This window comes from Mustela lutreola, chromosome 2 (genome assembly GCF_030435805.1).
Source record: "Mustela lutreola isolate mMusLut2 chromosome 2, mMusLut2.pri, whole genome shotgun sequence".
Classification (NCBI taxonomy): domain Eukaryota; kingdom Metazoa; phylum Chordata; class Mammalia; order Carnivora; family Mustelidae; genus Mustela; species Mustela lutreola.
Window position 1 is genome coordinate 75,164,571 of NC_081291.1, and position 25,064 is coordinate 75,189,634.

The 25,064-nt window shown below is 46.3% G+C and overlaps 1 protein-coding gene across 11 annotated transcripts in view; it reads right to left on the bottom strand.

The window, feature by feature from the left end:
• Nucleotides 1-3,865: 3,865 nt before the first annotated feature.
• The window catches only part of SEC22C (SEC22 homolog C, vesicle trafficking protein), a 31,428-nt gene continuing 10,229 nt past the window's right edge, over nt 3,866-25,064 (bottom strand). For 4 of the 11 annotated variants that reach the window (XM_059162368.1, XM_059162365.1, XM_059162366.1 and 1 more), the window contains 6 exons: nt 21,352-21,560; nt 18,954-19,117; nt 16,886-17,065; nt 14,383-14,501; nt 12,699-12,764; nt 5,833-10,761 (listed from right to left, as the gene is read on the bottom strand). In XM_059162368.1, the coding sequence (XP_059018351.1) occupies nt 10,561-10,761; nt 12,699-12,764; nt 14,383-14,501; nt 16,886-17,065; nt 18,954-19,117; nt 21,352-21,533 (912 nt within the window). In that variant the 5' untranslated portion in view covers nt 21,534-21,560 and the 3' untranslated portion in view covers nt 5,833-10,560. Of the gene's footprint in view, nt 5,457-5,832; nt 10,762-12,698; nt 12,765-14,382; nt 14,502-16,885; nt 17,066-18,953; nt 19,118-21,351; nt 21,561-21,946; nt 22,038-25,064 lie in introns of those variants that run through there. The other 7 variants (XM_059162370.1, XM_059162369.1, XM_059162371.1 and 4 more) reach the window with 3 other exon arrangements.

The window sequence follows — 25,064 nt, forward strand, 5'->3', positions numbered from 1 at the left end:
TTCCAAAAGGAAAGTTGATCTAATAAGGAAGGAGGGAGTGACTGCTGACTCTCAGTCTCTTTCTGGATGTCTCTTTGGGTCAGTATGTGGCCTTTCGGCTTCCCTCCACCCGAGCCTGGTGGTATAGCATATGGTAGAGGTGAGGAAGCCCAATCAGTCAAGGTTAAGCGCAGGAGGTTGGGGAGAGGAACAGAAGACACTCTAGGTATTTTGTGCAGAAAGATATTTAATGTAGGGAACTATATGTAGGAAGGTTTGGAGGAATAGAAGTTAGGGCGTACTTCTGCCCTATGATAGGTCATGCCACCCCAGCTCCCACCTTGTAGGAAATTATGGCTGACCTCCTAGTTGCACATCCATGAAGCTAAGGGCAAGAAAGTAGAAGGAACACTGTGTCCGGTTGCTGCAGAAACTCACGTCTGTCAGTTCCCACCCAGCAGCCACCGCACTATAAGGAGAATGGTCGCCACCTCCTTTCTGCCTCCCAACTCTCTCCTGCGGTGCATCCCTCTGGCAGAGCCTAGGCAGCATCCAGATCCCCAGCAGCCAGGGGGGGCTGGAAAAGGTAGCCTCTAGCCTCCCTGCAATGCATGGGACTGTGGAAGGGGCAGAGAGGGGTGCCAGCTAGCAATGGATGATTTCTAGACAGGGGTTCAGGTGGCTTTGTAGCCCGAGTCTCCAGAAAGACAGCCTGAGACAAAAGTCTGTGACCAAGACAAAGGAATGGGGGACAGGGAAGTGGGAAGCAGGGAAATGGGGGAAGACAAAGGGAAGGTGGGTTATTCACCCGTCAGGTGGAGCCCCTCACAAGTGCCCTCCCAAGGGTCAGGAGAGCATGACCTGCTGGCTCCCATCATCTAGGGCTCAAGGTCCGCCCACGGCAGCACCCCAAGTCTTCCATGCGCGAGTTGTCATGTGGGTTCTCAATGTGGCTTCAGAGGAACTCCAGACAGAAAGTGATAGCTGAGGTGGAAAATGGGTTATTCCTGCAGGATCTGGAAAAAGGAAGTCAATAGGATACAATGGGTGCCTTCCCTGGCAGAGAAAAGGAGCCTAGCCCAAAGGTCCTGGTGCTACGCTGTGTACTAGGGTTTCTTCATGGATGCTTACCATGGCCGAGGGACACTCAGCCTGCTCTCCTGGCTGTGACCCCAGGGCCTGCCCCAGCAGATCCAGCCCCACCTTGGCCCACTCTGGCCCCTCAGCCAAGCCCCTATCTAGCCCAGGGTACAAGACCCCCTCCCCTCACCACTGGCCATCGCAGTACCACCATGCCAAGCCCAGCAGCTCTAAGTCAGCCATCTTCCTCATGCCCCATGGCAAGACCTTCTGGATCCCTTCCAGGCCTCTGGGAGCTGAGAGAGGCTGGGTGGCACTCACTGTGACTTTCTTGCCATCAAATCCAAGGCTCTCCCATTTTTGCCCAGTAAGGCCACCTAAGGGACACAGACGGCGTGGCTGGCTGATTCTAAGTGCAGAGTGGGACACACGCCCCCTCTATTTTCACAGTTTAGGGTTTGTCCCCCTGCCTTCAAGATTTCATCCCAGAGGATGAGAACAGGACATGTCTGGGAGATTCCTCCCCTTCTCCGTCCTGCCACTCGCCAGCTGAAATGGGTTTTCCTTCCTCCCCACTCCCACCCTCGCTTCCTGCTCTCTGAGATGACATTCATCGCCCACCCTGTCCCAACCCCCAGGTCGTAATGATGGAGGGGATCCAGAGGAATACAATTTCAGGGGTGAGGAGATAATAATTATATTGGTTTTACTATTTTCAAGGTGTGGAGGCCATAACATTCATTCAGCAAAAAGTTACGAAGCATGGATGGCGTGCGCAGAGCAGCAAGACCAGGTGACCAAGGCTCTGCCCTCCCGGCACTGAGCCCCCTAACAGAGAAGTCAGATCATCAGTGCGGAAAATCCCTCAAGGATGAACAGTACAGCACAGAGAATGTAGTCAATAATATCGTAATAACGTATGGTGACAGATGGGGACACTTACTGCCATGAGTGCCGAGGAATGTACAGAACTGTGGAATCACTATGTTGAACACCTGGACGTCAACGACACTTCAGTAATCAAAAATAAAAAATTCTAAATGCTCACAAAAAATAAGTGAGGAAAATTACACAAGGAAGAAGGCAAGATGTAAGATGTAAGATAAGGAAAATTACACAAGGAAGAAGGCTAGAGTAAGGGGGTGCTCTGTTAGCTGGAGGGGTCAGAGGAAGTCTCCCCAAGGGACGACAGTGGAGCAGAAGTAAGTCATTCCCCCTTCCCGATAATGCCGCAAGATCAGGGGATTATAAAGCAGGGACACCAGAGTCAGGGCCCAGGACCTTAAGGTCCAGTTCAAAACATGGCAGGCCCCCTCACACCTCTGTAGCAGCAGCCCGAGCCATACGGGAGGAGAGTACCTCCTGGGGGCTCGGGAGCTCACTGCTTCCCAAGTGACCGGGAGGGGATGGAGAGGCTTGTTTCTTGCTGCCCTCGATTACAACAGTGACCAGTCAGGCCCACAGACTCCGTCTGGGTTTGGGCACCAAGAGCCCCCGCCTCCCATGCTTGCAAATCCCGTTCAGTGTCCCCTGTGATGCCCAGTGACAGAGAACAGGCAGCTCTTGAAAAGACTAATATTTACTCTTTCAAACGGGAGCTGGCACAAGCTGTTTCCTACGACTGGCGTCTGGTTCACCCCCATGGGATGGACACGACAGGAGGTACTATGGGAGATAGGCAGATGTCCCTGCGGACACTAGCACCCGGGATGAGACAAGGTATCTGAGATGGGGACAGCGTGTTCCAAGGTCCTAGGGGGACACATCTGATCTCGGTTTGCACACCTTCACAGTGGAGCGCTCACTATCTCCCTGAGCCCTGCTGGCCGGCCCTGTGTGAGAAAGTTCATCCTTCTGGTAGCCCTGTGTTCCTTACTTCTGGCCCCTGCTCTTACCCCTGGGGCCTCAGAAAATGTGCCTAGAGTAACCCCTCAGGGCAATGGTGGGCCTGATTAGCTTCACCGTCCCAGACCCAGTCCCCTCCTGCTTCCCGTCCCCAGGCTCAGGCCGTGGGCTCTGTTGGCCAGAACAGTGTTTCTGGGGTGGGAGAAAGACCTTGCCTTGGAGGCTCCTCAGTCCCTCCTACAGCTGTGTTCCCTTTTCCCTGAGAATCCCCTGTGAGAGTCCTTCGGCTGAGTGCCTCATGTGGGAAAGAGTCTTCGCCAGGAAACTACTGGTCAGACAGCGAGAGTCTGGGAGGGAGGGAGTCCCTGGCGGCCAGAGCTGGCTCACCCATCTACTTTCCCATCTTGAGTCCCCTCCTCTCTGCTTTCTGCCCTCCCCCAACCCGGGCCCCTGGTTCCCGAAGCCCTCCCTGATCATGGCAGCCCCTGGCCTCGGTTCCGGTTCCCCCAGCTCGCCCACGGGAGAAGCCGGGAGGCTCTAATGCAGGCCCCCTGGGTTCACCTAGGGCTCTCAGACTTGACTGCTGACTCTAGCAAGCGTTCTCTCTTTTCTTCAAATTCCTATTATCCCTAACTCACAGGCTCCCCGCCCGTTGTAGGCAACCATTCAAATGTATTTAACACACATTTGTTACAATATAGTCTTATTAAGTATTTTATCATCTCATGTGCATGTATTTCTAATCCAATGCATGTTATTTTTCTACTTGCTTCCACATTTTAGAGATCCATCCATGCTGCTGCATTTTGGGTACTTCTGTCGGCTGTATGGTGAGTGCAGGATCCACAACATGAGGTGTGGGCACATGAAATTTGGGTAGGCAGCCATCTTCCTTTGCGAGGGCCGCCATGACAAGTACCACAAACCGGGTGATTAAACACCAGAAAATTTTTTTTAATATTTATTTATTTATTTACTTACTTACTTAGAGCACAAGCAGGAGGAGCAGAGGGAGAAAGAAAAATCTCAAGCAGACTCCATGCTGAGTGTGGAGGCCCATGTGGGTTTCAATCTCACGACCCGGAGATCATGACCAGAGGCGAAACCAAGAGTCTGATGTTTAACCGACTGCACCGCCCAGGCGCCACCCAAGCGGCCCTAAATGACGGAAATTTATTTTCTCACGGTCAGGAGGCTGGAAGTCTGAGATCGAGGTGTCGGCAGGGTTGAGGCTTCTTTCTTTGGTTTGCATGGTTTGCAGCTGGCTGCCTTCTCCCTTCCTCCAAACACAGACGTTCTGAGTTACTGGGTTGGGGGGTCAGGACTTCAACATATGCATTCGGGGAGGGCACAGTTCAGCCCATGGCAGTGGCCTTGCCCTTCCGGTGGCCTGTGCGTGGAGTCCTATATCCCCCCCACAGCCTCCAACACTTGCTGCCATCCAGCTTTCTAAGTCTCACCCAACTAGTAGCATAAGGTGATATTTTACTGTTGTTTTAATATGCATTTCTCTGTATTCCTAATGATTTTAAACATCTTCCTATGTTTCTTAGCCTTTTGGGTTTTCTCTTCTACAACTTGTTTTTCTATGAGGTTGCTGTCTTTCTTGCTGACCTACAGGAATTGCTTATGTAGTGATCTCTACCGGTTTCAGACATTGTAAAGATCTCGCATTCGTTTCACTCTGCCTGTGACATTCTTACTTGCATTTAATCAAATTCATCAAGCATTTTGCCTCAAAGATTGTACCTGTAACTTTTTACTTTAGGAGCACTTTTCTATCCTAGGTCACAAAGGAACTTTCCTTCCTGTTCTTCAATGAGCTTTCTAGTGTTTACCTTGCACATCCGACCCAGCAACATGGGAGAGCTGACTGCAGAGCCAGGCAGCGCTCCCCTGCCAGGGGCACTGAGGGGGACCCCTTCCTCTCCAAGCCTCACTCCTCACAGGCACTGCTCAATGATGTGTGACAGTTGTCCCGTAGCACTTCTGCTCTCGGGCCTCATTAGGGGGTAGAGCCCAAGAAAAAGGAAGGCAGTTCATCAGCCTGAACTGGCACCCAGCCCTCCTGGCGCAGAAAGGGCAGCTTTCATGGGCCAAGATTCCCCGTTTACTCCGCGGTGCCGCCAATGGCAGAGAGAACCTTATTCCCAGCCCTGCAGACAGAGCCCTCGGCTGCACTGTCACTGGCTCCCTAGGACATGCCTCAACTTCCCCCCCTGAGCAACAAGGGGTTTGAACCGGGTGATGTCCCAGGGCTCTGCTGACTCCCAAATCCTGAACCCAATACCTTTGTGTTTATTTTGGAATATTTTGCCCTCCCCCAGAAGTTTTTTACTTGGGACAGATGGTGGAGAGAATCGTGGAGTTTGAATTCCCCCGATGTGTTTGGGATATGGGCAGGAGAGCCTGGTGCATTTGTTTCCTTTCTGGGAATTCTGTCAGCTGCTTCAGGAAGGATCTCTGCAAAAGGGTGCCATCCCCTGGGCCTGGAGCCTGACGACCCGCTAGCGGCTGCACCTCCTGCTGGCCATTTTGTGGCAGGGCTGGTCCTGGGAGATGGAAACCAAATGGGCTTCAGAGCGTAGACAGGAGCTCAGAGCCTACAGCAGGGTAAACGCCAGCTACAGGCACAGATTAGCAGAAGCCAAGTGGGCAGCGAAGGCAGGCCTCCCTGCCTGCCTCCACCCAGGGCTGCTCCCTGTGACTGCCATGTTGGCTTTTCCAAGGTCTCTCCTGGACCCATGATCATTCCAGAGTCTAGGCATTAGTGTTAAGGACTGAGGCGGCACCCCTGTCCAGACACTGGACAGGAAGGACTGAATTCCACTTCTCTCAACATCCCCCCTCCATTATGCAAGGCCCACCTCACACCCTCTAGGAAAACAGATCTGTTGCTCAGAATTTTTTTACACGAATACATGCACATTAATAAGCACCTTGGGTTTATTCTCCTCTCACTTCTGAAGCCGCCTTATTTGATTTATATATACATAGTATATAAATGGCTAAACAGTATTCTTTACATACATTAACACGTTTGGGCTTTACTACTGTGTGAGAGTTTGTTAAAACATAGCCATCATTTATTCAAAATAGATCTTTGTTATTACATGAAAACAGTAAGAAGCTTGTACAACATGGACAGTAAGCTTTCAAAATTAAGATGTGAAGTCAATGTTTTTGCCCTGGCTAAATCAGCCTCAATCTTTTATGCTTTTAGTAGAAAAGTCTATTAAATAGAATAGAATTCTAAAGGGGGTGGGTGGGGAGGTCAAATCATATGAATAATTCATGAAATAATACTTCTGATGTAACCCCAGAATCACACGAGGGTTAAAGAAGGTCATATGTACCAAGCACAGGTTAGAACAATGGATTTGATCATTTTACCCTAAATAAAAGGCGCTTGTGGGCAGCAGCTCTGTCATCAGTACACATGGCCAGATGTTTCCATATCCGACCATTCCCAGATCACACTGATGAGGCCTTTTTCCACAGGTTTCCTGCCAAGACGGTTCCCCAGAAACAGGTCTGACATCACTGCTTCCCTGATGGGAGAAGGTGGGAGGATCAGAGCTCTCCTCATTTGGGTGGGGGACAGACCCTGGGTTTGGTTCAACCCGCAGAACCAGCCTCCCTGGGTCCTGGAGGCTTCAACGCCAATGGTACCAAGAGCTCTGTGACTTGAGGAAGGAGGCAGATTTAATGAGGAGAAAGAGAAGCCACTACCTTTCTAGAGTGAAAGAATGAGTCCATTTACATTGCAGTCTCATAAAATGCCCATTACTGTAAGAAGACACAGCCACACCATGCTGCCTGAAGCTTGGACCTCCTTGTATCAGGTGAAGGCTTTTCTCCTCCTGCACATGACCAAGGGATTCACCCAGCACTCTCCGCTACTAGGCTTTTATCCTTCTGCTAGCATGCAGGGGGAAGCAGGCTGTTCCCACCACTGCTCAGCTGAGGACACCGAGGCCTGTGGGTGTTACTTGCCCCTGCCAGTGCAGGGCTGAGTAGAAGAGTCAAGCCGATCCCAGGCCTCCCCCATCTCTCACGGGCACATCTCCTCTCTTTTCCTCCACCATGGACACAGTGCACAGTGGAACTTCTCTGGACCTAGGCAGGATTCTGTGTGGGAACATCGGGAATGTGAACCATAGCACATCTATCTCCACAAATACTCCTGTATTTGTGAGGACCTCCTGGTCCTCACGGTGCTGCTCTGGGCATGCACAGCAGCAGGCTCCTAAGGGCCACCCATTCCCCATATTACAGTGAAGGGTTGATTCCTTTCAGGAACAGCAAACATCAGCCCTGAATGCAGCCCCACCTGCCCAGAGACAGCTGCTTGAGCCCCACCCCCGGCTCTGCTCCCCACCTGTGGCCTGCTTCCCATGACCCCAACGGCCGGCCCTGCTGGGTGTCCTCTTTGACTGTGAGCAGTGCTTAATACCCAAGTGCACCTCCCCACTAAGCGTGAACTCCCACATGTGTGCTGAAGCTTCTAGCAGCACAGAAGCAGAGAGCTGGGCCTCAGGGCAGCCCAGCAACTACAATCAAAGATGGCTTTCTCATCCCTCCAGAGATTCCAGGTTCAGCCTCTGTGCTCAGGGCTAGATTGCATGGGACAGACATGGAAAGAGGCAGAGGAGTACTGGAGAATGGGGGCACCTAAGAAAGGAACCGGGAGCTCCAGAGGATGGCAAATGTTTGAATTTCAGCACTCTTCTTGACACCCTTTGGCCTGATCCTTAAGGAACTTTAAAATGGTGGGCCTCGCTTCACCATGCCTGCAACAAGAGTTCACAAGTAACAGGGGGCAAGCCTGAGAAGCAAAACCAGGAGCCTCTCGTCACATTCCTCCTGCTGCTGGTGGTAGGGCCTCCTGTACTGAGAGGAAGTGCCAACCCAAATATGCCCCCAACTGTCTCCAGCCAGGAAGAAGAAACTCAGGAATGATCCTCATCACAGTAAGGCTAGCCTAGAGAAATGAAAACCAAAGTTTGTGCGTTTCTTTGACCAGAATACTTGGGGAAGGGAAAAACCCTTCGGGCCTTGGCCTCTTGGTTGGGAAACCCTGGTCAAGAGTGCTGAGCCACATTGCCAGCCCAATACAGTAGATGGGAATAACGTACTCCGATGTTTAAGATCTTGCAGCATCTGATCCCAGAAGGCACTTCAAAGGTTTGTTTTCAACATTATTTCATCTATTCCCAGATCCACCCCTGGGAGGTCCGTTGGGCAGATAGTATTTTACCCCTGGGAAAACAAAGTGCTAGAACAGCAATGAGTCTGTGGGGGAGTGAGGATAACTCCTGCAAAGGGGCAGGGAGCAGCTTCCTGGGATCAAGGATGGCACCGCGGGGTTGTGGGGGGGAGGGGAGGCACAAAACTCCAGGCCTGAACCAGCCTGCGATTTCCCTTGGACAATATCCCCATAACTTCTTTCCTATCACTTACCTCTTCCTCCAATAAGCTGATGCTTCTTTCAGCAGGATTCTAGTTAAACAATGCTTATGTACTGTTTGGCTAGGGCATCTTTTCCCTTTTATTTGCAAAAACCAATCTCAAACCCCATGTAGATGCTAATTGATGACAACCACTTTCAACCAGGGGTAGATAACATCCCCGCTGCTGCAGAAGCATTCACCAGGAGGGACTTCTCTTCAAGGATGGTTCTCCACTGTCCACTGAATGTGGATCACAGGCTCAGACCCCAAGAGCAAGAGCATCTGGGGTACAGGGCTACACGGCAACACCAGTAACACAGGGGCTCAAAATAAACAACTAAATAAACCTACGATTCACTTGTAAGCTGTTCTTATCAACTTTTAAAGCCCCCCCCTTTTTATTTGGTGCTTCTAATTTACAAGGATTTGTCTCCCCTCCTTGACTTCCCATTCTATTTTACCATCTCTTCAAAATTATGTCCCAGAAAGCCTTTAGATGCACCTGCTGGGTATGCAGAAAATCATGCAGATGCAGAATAGAAGGACAGCCAACAATGAACTTGACATCTGAGGATAGTGCCAATATACCTCTCACAGCCAGATAGTGTTTGATTAAAAATAGAAAATTGTATTATAAGAAAATAAAATGACCGCGGCAACATTTTCCCAACAATTTCCAGTCACATAAACTTGTTTTTCTTAAAGTGACATCAAGGTAGCTCAGTAGCAATACACTAACAGTAACAACCAACTACAACTGAATTCCCTAAAATAATATTCTTGCTTTCCCCCACGTACTCAATAACTCTTGAAATGGTTTCCAACTTTTTAAAAACTATCAAAGTAGGATTTCTTAATTTATCAAGATCACATAATTCAACCTTAAATCCCATGCAATTGACGTTGATCTATTCAGATTCCAGATTTCTACCAAGAAGAATCCAAAGGGCAGGCTCCCAAAACGGTCTCCTGAATGGCACTGGACAACTCAGGCTGAAATTTCTGGAGACCTTAGGGACCTTATTCAGAGCCCCATTTTGGAAAGCTGTGATCAATCAACTATTTTGAAAATGAGACAAAAAATGTAACTGCAGAGCACAGGGTTAGTTATACCTTGATGAAGTTTTAAAAAAATTAACACCTACTTAACTCCTGTTCATAAAGAATGAGGCCCTCGATCTAATTAAGATGACTGGGAAAGGTGTAAAGGAGTAATTAATTTGGGAGGACTTCTGGGAACAGGGACACAAGGTCAGGCATTGCTCATCATTAAAATGATGGGTACCCAGCTGCCATGTACAAAGCTGATGACAAGAGCATTTTTGTTTGTTTATAATGCCCCCTGCATCTATAAAGTGCCTCTATGTGAATCCAGTCTGTGGCCCACTAAATTCTCAGGCTTATAAGCTCATGGTCATCTCACGATCTATGATCCAGTAGCACTGGTTACTCAATTTCTAAAATACTCATATATATGCCCTGCAAATAAATAAATAAAAACACTTCCATACCCACACAGCTTCACTACCATAAAAAGTTGTAGATAAATTAAATAAATTCAGCTTTCTTAACCATTTTCTCAGCTTAAGTTTACCCTTTCCCTAAATGAAGATAAGTTCAATTTATATCCAAAATATATTTAAATATTCTAAAGGTACCATACCGGACTCAAGTTATCAAAAAATGTAAACAAAATTTATCTAGCTTATATTTCTGAGCCACATTTTAAAATTTTTAATTCACCCTGTATTGACTCTCTACAAGAAACTAACCAAGTCACATTTAGACTGAAAAGCTGATTCGGGTTTCAAAGTGGTTCCTCAGAGACAACTGCCAGTTACTAAAACTAGTGTTATTGGATCTCGTGGTTTATTGTGTCATTCGATTGAAAAGACCAAAACAATTCCGTTCTGATCTTCCAGTAATGCTCCTTGGGGGGTGAGCCCCCAAATTCTGCTGTCCCAAGGAGAGGTGCTGACCTGGAGATTCTGCTGTAACGCTCAGCACAAAGCCGGGCCTGGGTCTCAAGCCACCTCCTGCCTCCCGCTGCACCTGCTCAAAATCCCCCACTGTCGCTCTCCGCCTGGCTTGGTCGAAGGGAACTTCGAGGGTGAAAATCTAAGGTGAAGTGGAGAAGCCAGAAGGGAAACAGAGATACCCTCCTAAGAAAGCCAAAGGATCCATTCGTCACACAGAGTCGACTTCACACTCCACAGTCGCACTGCTTCTCCTGAAGCTGCCTGGTCAGTATCTGATGCGAAGACAGAGAAGCCACCCCGATGTGAAAGAGGATTTGCCAGACATTCCGCAGCCCATGCAGGTACACGTTGCCCAGGCAGATAAAGAGCAGCAACAGCACCACCTTCCTAGTCCTGGCTGGACTGTAGAACAGGTACAAATAACACTGAAATGACACCAGAAGAGACAGTCCAATCAGAGACGAGGAAACAGCCACCGGTCGGACACAAGAGGCAGGTCCCGTCCCTGCACGCACGCGCACTAGCTTATTAAACCGAATTTACTAAGTGCGACCTGGACGCACTGGGTGAGTTGCTGGTAATCACTGGATGAAAGTGAAGATTCAGAAGACAGAAGAGAAGTGACATAGATATCACAGGAGGAATGAAAACACGACACTCTTTAACACGTTTAAGAAACATAGAGGGCACTGCCCCAGCTGTGGGCTGTGGATAAAGAAGAGATGCAGGTAAGGGGAAGAGAGCCAGGGCAAGAAACCCCAACGAGGCTGACTGGCCTCCAACTAAATTCTTCCTTCAGGGGAGTCATGACAGGCAGCACAGCCCAGTGAAAGGAGCCATCTTTTATCATTTGTTTTTTCCTGAGTTACAACTACATCAGGGACCAATGTTCCCTAGACATCCCCCTTATCATGTCTTCAAAAACATTTCCGAAACAGGGAAAATCTCACAGCCAGGAGAGCTGTGAGAGCTATATAGGGCTGTATAGGGCTATCACAGAGAAAAGAGGCCATTCTTGTTCTACAAAAGGTAAAAAGTAGCATTTTGGTTCAAAGTTGAAAAAAACAAGAAGCACATTCTCAATTTTAGTATATGTGCTGCTGAAGCGAGCACAAGAAGCACATTCTCAAAACCCAGAGCAATTCAACAAAGGCTTAAGCTCCACTGGGTGGGGGAGAGCTCCCAATTGAAAGAGCTATCCAAGTAGGAATACAGCTGAGATAACAAAGGCTGAGGGATAAGACCACCCCGCCTGAAACGCAGGCTCTGAGCACCTCAAATGGCAACACCCAAGGCTCTGGAGTCTTGATTTCTCAAAAATGAGTGTATTTTCAATCCTAGGTCGAAAATTTCTTTTGGGACAATCATGTCCTTCTTAAAAAATAGACCATTCTAGGACGGTTGCAGAAAAAAGAGAGGAAGTATCATGAGAACAGAAACTTTAATTGAAAGGAAAACAAACAAAAAAGCTTAAGAATGTGGAGAAGGTACTAAAGTCCTTGCCTTTTGTGGAGAATGAGGAAAGAAAATTACAGTCAGGTTTTTTACTAGAATGAACTCTGCCTATAGGGGATTCAAGAGCTCCATTTTACTCCACCCCTTAAGTATGACACTTACTTGAAAATAACTAAATAATAATCAAAGCTCACTATTAATGTTGCAATGTTTATCTCATTTCCTAAGGACAGATTGGAATCAGATGGCATTACTATTAAAAACAGTTTTGGGGAGGGGCACCTGGGTGGCTCAGTTAGTTAAGTATCTGCCTTTGGCTCAGGTCGTGATCTCAGGATTCTGGGACTGAGCCCCGCATGGGGCTCCCTGCTCACAGGGAGTCTGCATCTACCTCTGCCCCTCCTCCCACTCATGTCCTGTCTCTCTCTCTCCCTCTCTCAAATAAATAAAATCTTAAAAAAAATTTTTTTTTTAATCTAGTCCTGGGTTTAAAAAAAAAATACATATAAGTAATGGTTACTTCTGCAGAAGGACAAATCTATACTTGGAGTGCCCTGACTATAAGTAAGACCCTGACCCACATTAGTCAGGCCCAACCTAATCCCCACGGCAGTCTCATCCCTCCCTTCTTGGGAGTCGAGTCCAAATTTCTGGCTTCTGTTCAGCCATTGTCAAAGGCTCTGTGGCCTAGGGCAAGTGGCTTTCCCTTTCTGAGCCCAAAATTCTTCCTCTGTAAAATGAAACAACTGGGCAGGATGGGCTTAGGGTCCCTCCAGTAAGGACCTAGTCCATGACATGCCTTGGTGGAACAAAATCACATATAGAAACTTGTTGATGATTCCAATAGAAGGACAAATTAAGTCCATCGAGTTCAACCCATTAATCAAAGTATCAATGTTTTACCCACCTGGAAAATACAGGCTACAAAAGGAATAAGAAAAGCCAGAATATTTCCAATCTCCTCATGAGCAACCTAAAACAAATGTAAGAAACAAATACAAGAAAAGGAATATTCAGATGAATGGCAACACTAGGACATGAAGCCCTTCATACCTCGTTAGCTCTGGTACGGTGGATAATACAAAATCTCTGGCTGGGGGACACATTAAGTCCCCGTTTATTTACCAGAGCAAGGGTTGGCATGCAACTGTTTTCAACAGCCTGGGTGCACCACGTGCCCTCATGTCCCTGTGCTTCTGTGCTAAGTGCCCAAGCTGGATTGCCCCCCAATGCCACCACTTCTCAAAATCCTACGCTTCTGTCAGCACTCAGTTTTCCCTAACTCTGCCCACCCCCAGGTACCACTACCTCCTGAGTGACATCACCACACTCTACCACCTTGCTGGCCAGGAACCTAGGAACCTGTTGTAGTGTGTACAGATGCTTGGTTAAGTATCGGGGTGTGAATAACCATGAAAAACAAGAGTGGGAACCATGGCACACATTGGCTGAAGACAGGATATGGTGACAGGAAGTCACTGCTGCCCCTCTCCACACAGGTGAGCCTACATCAGTCTCCTGAGACCCAGCCTCAGCTGTGCTTCGGACTTTGGCTACCACCATCATGGCTGTGAGCATTAAGGCTCTATTTTTAAAAGTAGTATCTATCTGCTTACACCTACAGTGATTCTGTACTTCTTAAAAAGTGTTTTAAAGGGCACCTGGGTGGCTCAGTCATTAAGTGTCTGCCTTCAGCTCAGGTCATGATTCTGGGGTCCTGGGATCGAGTCTCACATCAGACTCCCTGCTCCACAGGAAGCCTGCTTTTCCTTCTCTCACTCCCTCTGCTTGTGTTTCCTCTCTCACTGTCTCTCTGTCAAATAAATAATTTTTTTAAGTGTTTTAAATACTTGAAATTTAGAAAAAAATGTTTTAAAAGCACTGAAATAGAAGGTTGCTTTGATTGGAGCAGGCTGGCAAATCAGCTTCCTGGTGCTACAGCTCTCTGACAAAGACACAGGGAGGGCAGCATCTGCATAATATAAATCAGAGTAGGAGGAACTTTTCCCAGGGGGACACAGCCTGAACCTCAAAGTTGTAGAATCAAATTTGCTCTTCAGCCATCGGGCCCCTGGCGTGAATCCTGGGGCCCCATGGATGTCTCTATAGCATATTAGTTCTCACCAGCTCCCCCTTGGGCTTCTGAGGACAACAGATACAAAAAAGCAAGTCTCATATTTGTTCAGCCAACTATAAAGAATGGACTTTAATATAAAAAATCATATTTTAATTTAAAAATTTTGAAATCTTTGGGGCTCCTCGGTGGCTCAGTTGTGAAGTGTCTGCCCCCGGCTAGGGTCATGATCCCAGGGTCCTGTGCTCAAGCCCCAAGAGCTCCCTGCTCAGGGGTAAGCCTGTTTCTCCCTCTCCCACTTGCCCTGCTTGTGTTCCCTCTTGGTGTGTGTGTGTGTGTGTGTGTGTGTGTGTGTGTGTGTCTCTCTCTCTCTCTCTCTCTGTCAAATAAATAAATAAATAATCTTTTAAACAAAAATTGAAATCTTTGTGCATAATAACTTTGTAAGTGAAGTGGATCTCCACCAGTTTCCTACACTATAGGTCCTTCAATGTAAAGTACAATAAAGAAAGGTTACCTGTAAAGAATGTTCTGCGAGGTGAATCCCACGGATGAGATTCAGAGCAGCACACATGATGTTGAGAATAAGCGAGAGGACACCCAGGGCTGTCACTGGTTCCATTCGGAAATTAGGAGCTTCACAATTAAAAAAAATAAGTGTCTAGTGAACATAATTTCTATATGAAAGAAAAATAAACATAGACATTAACTAGACCTCCACTAATGGCAGGCTCAGTATGTTAAACACAGAATTACAAACCTATTAACTAAAAGCAGCTGCTGTTAGCAAAAAAGTCAAGAAATGAAGGACAGAATGGATCTGGGAATCCGAAGTGAGTTCTTCCAGAAAGAGGTCCTTCTCCAAGGAAGCACAGGTTTTTCAGGGCCTGATTTTCTTTCTATTTAAAGCTGTGGTTTTCAGCCAGGAGTGATTAACCCCTCAGTGGATATGTGGCAATGCTAGATACATTTTGGGTTGTCAATACTGCAAACAGGGTGTCAGTGGTATCCAGTGGGTAGAGGCCATGAAGGCTTCTGAACATCCTACAATGCCCAGGACAGCCACTCACAATGAGGGATCATCTGGTACAAAATGTCAATATGGCTTAGATTGAGAAATCCTGATTTAAAGCAATTTATGGCTTTATCTGTAAACTGGTTGTCAAATTCTGACAGCATTTCTATCACATACTTCAACTCTCAAATTTTAAATAAGGACAGTATTAGGTGTCTCCTGTGCTTCTAAAGTAATTCACAGCAAATGCAGTTTCTTAAATTCTAAAATAACTGGGAAGAGGAGGGAAACATTGATTATTTGAGCTATAAGCTGTTTCTGGAACTCTAAAACAAATGATCATTCTCTCTTCAAAGATATCTGCTAAGTCTGATTCCAGGTCACACAATTAAATGGTGACTCCTTCCCACCCCCATTCTCTTACTGTGATCTTTTAAAATCATCCCTTCTTGTCCTACATTTCTCTCTCTCTCTCTCTCTCTCTCTCACACACACACACACACACACACACACACACACACACACATACACACTAATATCTAGCCACAACCCTACTGATGCATGTTGTTAGTGTGTTAGAGTTTCCACTGAGCTATCAAAGTTCCTGTTAGAACAGAACATGCTACCTGTAAAGATTCTAGCCTCGGGACAATAGGGTGAGTCAAACCACTGTAAAATGTCCTAGAAAGATAAGCAAGTTGACATTTTCTGGATTTGCTTCTCTTGTCTAAGTGGTTAAAAAAACAAAACACATATTACAAAGTTATCCCATCTTTACATAAGGCAAAAGAAGCAGCTTAGGGCTCAAATGCCCCATGCTATGAAAGTTAAGTCCATTCCCAATATAAATGAGCACTTACTGACTGGCATGAGAGCCAATCCAGGAAAGTATTGGTTGAAATAGATTAAATCAAAACACAAAGGTAAGCCAAAAATATGAACATTTTTAATACACCACTTTTAAATTTCAACCAATGAGCTCAGTATAAAAACTGTTAAGATAATTAGACTGTTATAGTGGAGACAACTCTATCTTTCAAAGAAGGATTCAGTTCTTACACCACTACAGAAGGCTTAGGATGTAAATATCCACTTTAATTAAAAATTGGCTTGTGTGTAATTGTAACAAGGAAAACAAACAAACAAAAAATCATGCTTTGTTACATGATAGGTATTTAGTGGCTAATGGTGTTAATGCCAGACCATGTCACGGAATGCCGGGGCACTCAGCTTGGTAAACCACAGGGACAGATGGACGTTCCCAGGGCTCACAGGGAACCAAACAGTGAGAAAGTTAGAAGCCGCAGCTATGGCCCTGCCTGCTATCATCCCCAGGCCCTTCCCTCCCTCTGTTAAATGACACAAGGGTTTCTCAGTGGAGATTTGCAATGTTGCACTAAGTGATAAGATAAGGATTCCCTGGGGCATCTGGGTGGCTCAGTGGGTTAAGTCTCTGCCTTCAGCTCAGGTCATGATCCGAGTCCTGGAATGGAATGAACCCCTCACTGGGCTCTCTGCTCAGCAGGGAGCCTGCTTCTCTCTCTCTCTCTTTGCCTCCCTCTCTGCCTACCTGTGATCTCTGTCAAATAAATAAAATCTTTAAAAAAAAAAAAAGATAAGGATTCCCTATAAAAGGGAAAAATAGAAAAGAGAGAAAGAGAAAGAACATGTATAAATCTACAGTTTAGTAAGTAACTTCCCTCATGTTGAAACTTGTAGACTTCACTTGTAGACTTCACCCCAGTAAAGGAAACAATCTGCCAAGTCACTCTTCTGAACGTCATTACGAATTGCCCACTCCCGCAATCAATTCGCTATTGTAAGAGTCAAGTGTTTTCTAACAGTCACCTGCAAACAGGATCAGTCCATATATTTCCCCATATATTTCATCACCTACCCCCCAAAAAGCCTCCGATTAAAAAAAAAAAAAAAAAGGTCAATGTCCATTTGAAACACCTAGTGTCATGCCATCTTCATCAACACCAGAGCACAGCTAACCACTTACCAGGCTCCAAGTGTATCTGTGTGTGACCGTTCATTATTCCATTTGCCACATCGGTGTCCTCCAGAGTGAGGACCACTGGAGGCTGGAACTCCAGCTCCTCCTGAATTTTTTCCAAGCTGCTCTCCATTTGAACATAACTTACATGGTTAAAATGCCACTTCACTTTCTGAATGGTACTGTCTGCAAAAAGAGAGCAACCCAAGTTAAGCAGCTGCACGGGAATGGATCTCATAGAACAATACGTACAAAATGAAATTCATGTTTCTAAGCAAGCTACTAAGTCAGCCAGTGTGTTGAGACATACCTAACCGTCAAACAACTACTACGTGTCATTACCGGTCTTATCAATCTCTTCAGTGCATAATACTTAAAATACGCATGTCTGCATGTCTACAGAGAAGGCAACGATGCTCTCCAGCATCTCAGCGATGAGGGAGTCAAAGGATAGGGGCTTGAGTCTTAGCTCAGCCACTTCTGATAGCACAGTCCAGGGCAATTCACTGAAATGTCAAAGCTTAACAAGGGAAGACAGTTATTTTGAACTAATTACCCCAAAAAAAGGCATATGAGAAAAAAAATGAAAATAAATGTGATTATATAAACTAAGATTCTATATTTGAAAGGCATTGGTTTTAATTACTGTATTTACCTTAGTATTAATCCATTACCAAGTTTTAGTAAGTATCTGAAGTAGTTTCAAACACACTGGCAAAGCAAACTGATGCATAAGGCATATACAGAATAGCTACTATGATATTCTCCTTCCATTCAGCAGGGGGCACGCATGATGCTGGGGAAGGGTCTGCTGTCAGAGCATGCACAGCGCTTTAGCAGGAAGGCACATGCAGCACGGAGGCGGGGAGAAGAACAGAGTCCACAGCTGCTAAGGGACTGACAGCCAAGGGATTCCACAGCTATGGTCTGTCCAGGGCTAGCATGCCCTCTTTGCAGGAAGAAGCAGGGCTGAGAGCAGCAGTGAACAAGGTCTTACAGGGAGACTTGGGGAGAACCTTCTGTCTGTGTCACAGGTCTGCCAGGCAAGAGGCCTGTATCCCAGGGATTCCCCAGCACCGCTTAGGTGACAAAGAAATGCCAGCTGGTGGGCCACATGAGGGGGTCTGAGGGCTCTGGCAATAGTTCCAGAAAGCAACACTTCTCTGCACCCACCAACTGCTGCCAGTCCCTTATTTGAGAGCATCACGGAGACAGCAGCTGTCTACACAGAGGCCACAGAAGGCCCCCCAACTCCCACCTCAACTCCTGTTCTCCCGAGAGCTCAGGATGACTTGACTTACCTGAGAAAAACAGAGCACACGCTGTAATTATCAAGCCTCTACAAGGCCTCTGTGGCAATGCTCAGAAAAAACTACCCTCTTTCAAAGGAGTACTTCTGACCTCTGAGTAAAGGCCCAGTTTTTCTTATTTCCAAATGGATGCAGACCGATACTCTGATAAAAGGCAACAAAAAGACTGCAGGAATGTCAAATTACTGTATGAATTTCTAAACACTTGTTATTCTCACTTTCTGTACCAACCTCACAATAAGGGAACCACCCTTTGAGTAGTAACTCTAGAGCAGGGAGAGGTTGGCAAGTCTTCTTAAAGGGCTACATAGTCAATATTCTTGGCTTCTAGGGCCTGTATGGTCTCTGTCACAACTATTCAATTCTGCTGGTGAGGGACAAAACAGCCACAGGTGACCCGTAAAAGAATGAGCGTAGCTGACTTCCACTTTATTAAAGCAAAACAAAAAAAAACCCAGGCACCTGGCCCTCAGACCACAGTTTGCTGACCCATGCTTAGAGGACTCTGGGGAAAAACAAGATGGGTTTCACCATTCCCCAACCCTGCCTCAGGCTCTGAGGAGATGGGAAGCCAGCACTAAGCCCTGAAGCTTTCTGGGCCTCGTCAATCACAGTGAAATCTCAGGGGACCAGGCTGACCTCCAGTGACATGCTACAGCACCTCCAGAGGTTTTCCTTGATGGCCAAAAGCCAAATCTAAACCATCAGTTCAACACACACAATGCCCTAAGAGAGAGCAATATATAAGAGAGAGGGTTACAAACCGAACTCGAGAAAGGCATATGGCCTGGAGGCCAGGCCAATACAGGTGGTATCGTAGGAAGCTGTGAATTCCCACCACACGGTCTCCAGGAAGCAGAAGGCCATGGCCGCTGGACACTGGCGGGAGCAGATAGCCATGCAAGCCACATCCCGCAAAGAAGAGAAACTGAAACAAAGGGGCAACACCTGCATTAGTGGAGGGCTGACTCCTGTATTCCTGCCCCATACTCAGACACAGCCATGCCTGTGCCCAGCACCTGCCTGGCCTTGAGCAGCCCTGTAGCTGTTTGCTGCGTGTCTACTGTCTCTTCGGCTGGGCCTACCTGGCACTTTGCCTTTCTCGTCCTTCCTCTAAACTAGGGAGCAGCTATTTGCCACTGACACTGTGTGATCGCTCTTTTTGATTCCTGCACGAGGGATGCACGTTCCACTAGGGAGAGGTAGCCTCAGGCTTCTCTATGCCTACAGAGCAAAATCTTCTTCTTTTTTAATCGACACTGATAGCTTTCTAATGTTTAATCATCCTGGCATACTGAAATGAAGCCTTCTTGGGGGCAATTCATATATATTCATGTACACACAGCTGCTAGATTTAGTTTGCTAATGTTTTATTTAGGATTTCTGTGTCTATGTCATTTCCTTTCTTGCACTGTCTTCCATCTGGTTGTGGTATTGGGGTTATTCTGGTCTCATAAAACTGATGCAAGCTTTTCTCCTTCTTCCACTACTTTTCAGACTATCATGCTACCGTTTCAAGTTCTGGGGACTCAAGTTCTCTCTGTAGTGTCTACTGACTCCCACTCATTGAAAAATAGCTCCTTTGGTGTTCTGTAATTTTTGGTGAGAGGGACCAGTGTGGAGTTTCTCCCCCCCCCCACCCTGTAAGACTCTCTCAAGGACTGAGTTGTGGCACACACCATCTGGAGAAGATTTCCATTTGCTCTGATCAGCTACTCCAGGAGTGTCATCAGTCTGGAACCAATACCAATCACTGAACCTTGGTTTAGACTTAAACTCCAGTCCCACATGAGGCACAGAAGCAGGGATCCAATGTCTTAGATGAGATTTTGTTTTTCCTTCCCATTCAAAGCCAAGTAAAGATGAGCAAGTCCTGTACTGGTGGGTGGCTATTTCCCATGGTTCCACCAGGGCTGTTGCCTAACCAGAAGACCTTCCTCATGTTGGGGTCTTGTTCCTACGCCTCACCCAGCGGATGCCCACAGGCCTCTCCCTTTATTTGTGCGTGCTGAAACTCAGGGCCTGAGTTGATCCTGACTGGTTCCCCAGGAGCCTCAGTGTCAGCCCACACCCTTAGCACCTTGATATCCTGTTCCCCATCACTTCTGGGACCTTGGGAATTCTTTCCTTCGAGCTCAGCTACACATTGAAAACAATTTCTCATATACATTTACCCACATTTCAGGATGTTTTTGTCAAAGAGTTTTTAGGTTATACTGTTCTATCATCTTTTCTACATAAAAAATATGTCAATCAAAAAAAAAAAAAGGATAATCTCCTTCTTATACAAGGAACTTTCCAGAGGGCTTAAGTCTGTCTAGGGTGGGCATTTTCTATTTGAAAGAGAATCCCTATTTGTAGGCTGACTGTGTCTCCCAAAAAAGATATGCTGAAGTCCTAACTCCCAGTACCTGTGACTATGACCTTATTTGGAAACAGTCTTTGCAGATGCAATCAAGATAAAATTCGGTTATAACGGATTGGGGTAGCCTCCATCCAATGACTGGTGTGAAATATCGTTACAGAGATAGAGGGAAGAAGGCCATGTAACCAAGAAGGCAGAGACTGGAGTAACTCTTCCACGGGACATGGAATGACAAGGACTGCCAGCAACCACTAGAAGGTGGTAGAGAGGCAGTCTTCCTTAGAGCCTCCAAGAGCCCATGCCCCTACCGACACCTTCATTTTGGACTTCTGGCCTCCAGAACTGTGAGAGAATAAATTCCTGATGTTGTAATTTATTAATGGTAACTGTGGGAAAGTCCTTTGAAGTCACAGACCTTATTTTTTTCTTATCAGAGAAAAGTTTTCCCATTTGCAGTCCAGCACCAAGTTCCCATAGGATGTTAGATAATCAGAGCATAATGAGGAAGGGACACGGAGGAAGGTGGTTTCAGGTACAGCTCAGTTTTTGCCCCTGAGCCCCCGGAGCCCACACACTAACAGAAGGGCAAGAGTGGGAGCAGCAGCTCCGTGGGGGGCGAGGGGGGGGCAACCACTCTCCCTTAATTTTCTGGCTGTAAATCCACACCACCTCAGACCACTATCTGACAGCAGACCCACTCGTGACATAGCATGTGATCACCTAATGTTATCCCCACACATGCTTCAAAGTAAACCGAAGTTTGCAGGTGTTCTGAAAAAGTGAGCATGCTTGCTTACTGTATATTGAAGTCACATCCCTCTGCAGAACCTCGACCTGGGTACTGGGCCAGTCGCAAGGCTAAAGTCTTGAGCTGTCTCCGGCATACCAGAAAATCTTGGGTGTGGTAAAAGTCAGTGGAGGCGGAGAGAGGCAGTCCATCCCTCACCCTCACCACACAGGCAAAAAGGATCATAGACATGGTCTGCAGGGGAAGTCATGAGGACACCTGAGGAAAGCAAGGTCATCTTGTTACTGAAGGCAGATGATAGTGACAGAAACATCCCTGTGCCTGAAACCTCATTCTGGTGGTTTCACCCTCACCCCCACTGGAATTGCAGATGCTGCCTGTATTACTACTTTCCTGGCCTCTACTGCTTATGTTGCTCCCTATCTTCCTCCTTCATTTTCCTTCCTGTCTCTTCCTCACCTGTAACCCTGCTTTTCCTTCTAATGAATCTCTCCCCTTCCAGAATGAAACCAACTAGGATGAGGGAGAAAGGAATAGGGAAGCAAGGAAGCTTCACCAGAAAGGCTCAGGAGCAACAGCAATGACAGGTGGGTAGCCGGGACACGGGTAGCAAGATGGCCCCAAAGGGACTGGAGGCACCTGACCTGGAAGCAGTAGGGGTGGGGTCCAGTGCTCTGCGCATTTCAGGTCACCCGGGGAAGTAGGTGTTGAACAGTTTAGTTGTCTTATCCTCACCTGCAGTAAAGGGATTCTGATCATCAACCTGAGTTGGTGGTGGGGAGAACAGAAGGCAAAAATGGAACTGAAAGAGTATGTCCTCCTGTTTTTCTGCAAACATCTGATACCAAGCCAGTCTTCAAAATGATGACTGAGTCCCTACAGATGGCTAAAGGAAGTCATTTAGCAAATTATATTACAGTGAGATCCTAAATATTTGGTCACAATATGTGGGCACTAGTAAGAGACAAAAGGAAATAGATTCTGAGCCCTCATGGTGCCCTTGGCAAATCAGAACAAGGTGCTTCTCAGGGTGGAAACAGCCTGGACCAGTTCTGCTAACAGAGCCTGGCTAGGTTTTAGCCCCAGCCGTTAACTCTGCAGATGCTGGCACAGGGCATAACCTACACACGCAGGCCATGGTAGCCCCACCACCAGAGATCAGTGAGGTGGCCACTACAGCTTTAATGGCTCTTTCCATGCACCTACACATCCTGTTTCCCAGACTGGGTTTGTGAGGTCCTCTACCTGATGGGCTGTTAATAGATACAGATGCTGGTAGACTTTCCTTTCAAAGAACTCCAAAGATGTAACCTCATTTGACCTTTCATTTCCTATAAGCAGGAAGGAAGGGGTACCCCTCTGATGCACACTCTTCTCTTCACCTCTGTGGCTCGATGTATTCTCTGCCTGTGTCTGCTACTCCTCTGATCTCCTCATATCCAAATCCAGGTCAAGGACTGTCTCCAATCCACCCTTTCCATGAAATCTTTCCCAGACTTGTCCAGTCAGAAGTACATCTACTTATCTCTTTGTTCTCTATTTTTCTAATTTGCATTTCTATTACCTAAGTGTAAGTTTTAAGAATAAAGACCAAATCTAGAATGTATAAACGAATAATTATTCCCATTTTACCCATGAAGAGACTGCAATGGTATAAAAACAAGAGAAGGCAAAAAGAAAACTTAGTCTATAAGCCAACAGATCCTACCAAGTCCATTGTCCCATCTCCCCACATATTCCATTGAGGAATAAAAATGTGAAAAGCCCCAGGAAAAATGCCTCCACACACAAAAGTGCTAAGTTCCCAGCAGGGCTAGCAGGGCCTGGCCAATGACCAGAAGGCCCTGTGGGCTATACCACAGCTGTTTGGCCAATACTTCTGCTTCTGAGACCTCAAGCACGGAAGAGGTCACCAGGGCTTGGATGTATGGAGGTTACCTTCTTATACTTTCATGAATGTTTGAAATATTTAATTTAGAAATAAATTTTTAAAGATTTATGGGCACAAATCCCTGATAGAGACAGGGGAAGACTAAAAGATCAATGTGAGGGCGCCTGGGTGGCTCAGTGGGTTAGGCCGCTGCCTTCGGCTCGGGTCATGGTCTCGGGGTCCTGGGATCGAGTCCCGCATCGGGCTCTCTGCTCAGCAGGGAGCCTGCTTCCCTTCCTCTCTCTCTGCCTGCCTCTCCATCTGCTTGTGGTTTCTCTCTGTCAAATAAATAAATAAAATCTTTTAAAAAAAAAAAAATAAATAAAAGATCAATGTGAGACTAGGATTTAGTGGCGAAACAAGAACCGCAACTTGCTTGTTACCTTGACAACAGTGTTATTTTGGTGAATGCAAGGTACAGCCATTCTGCAATGCATGTAGACAAGTGTTTAAGAATCCCTGTAATGAAGATGTTTCTGAGCACACTACTTGATAAGAAAGAACAACAACTTCAACAAGAATGCTAGGCCAAGATTTAAAGACGCTGAGTACTCCTCCCACCCTCCCCACTTCCCCACCACCAACCTAATAAAGGAGAGAGAGAAAGAGAGATAGAGAAAGAGAGAGAGAGAGAGAATATGAATCCATGAAATACCAAGAGAGTCAGAGACGGGACAGAAACACCCCAAGGTAAAATAAGAAAGGTACTTTCTAGGGGGCTGAGTAAATTCTGAGCTCTTTAAGGGAAAACAGTATGCATGTATTCCAACTGTCAACCTCCAATATCCTCTCTAGTGCTATTTTTATAGAACGTCTACTATGTGCCAGGTATTGATTTAAACCAGTAAAAAAGGAAAACAGTGAACTTTCCAAGTGATAGTAATTGAAGAACCAGTTCTACCACTCTCTAAAGGACCCAAACATCCCCTCCAGGCTCTTTTCTTCACCCTCTTGATCCTTTTGGTGATAAAACCTGCCTCTCCTCAAACAATAGCATTCAAGATAGATAAAACCATTGGTCAGTTCTATCAAGTTAGTAGTACTTTAAACTAATGAAACCCACATCCATTTATTTTAAAATTTTTATGATGCTTACAAGAAGGGGACACTGATATTAAGGGCCACCTGTGTTTGTGTACATGTATGAGTGTGTAAGTATATAGGACGGCAGCTACCTGAGGCATGGAAGGATTTTACACACGGCCGAGGAAGTGTCTAAGAACAGAGAAAAGAGCATTTTATTCCTCTGTGACATGTACTTTGTATTCCAAAAGATGAAAAAAACCTTAATACAAACAAGGAAAGGCTCATCTTTGTGTCTTCGCAGGGCCTGGTAAGAGCTTTGTATGCTGTAGGGATCTGGTGTTTGCAAATTCAGGTTATGAGCTATTATGAGATGGTCTATACTTGGATAAGAGATCGATCACTGCTCGAAAAGAATGAACTGAGGACCTCTGCTTCTGAAGGTGGCGTTTAAGTACTTTTTCCTACTCCCACTAATAGTACTAAAAACCATGGACATTATATATGAGATAAACATAAACATCTGAAAGGTGGAGAGAAGGTGGCAGACTGGCGAGGGACTTTGGGAACTGGGAAATGACAGTTGTGTGAGCTTGCTCAGTTTTCTTTTTGCCTCATATATCCCGGTCTTGGTGCTGGAGAAGCTGGCAACTCAAAAATGCCAATGAAGACAAAAAAAGAAGGAGGAGGAGAAAAAAAAGACCCAACAATTAAAAAAAAAAAAAAAAAAAGCCTCTATCCAACGAAGCAGGAAAGGTGCATGCAGCCCAGCAAAACAGAAAAGTTTTAGACAAAAACATTCCACTCCA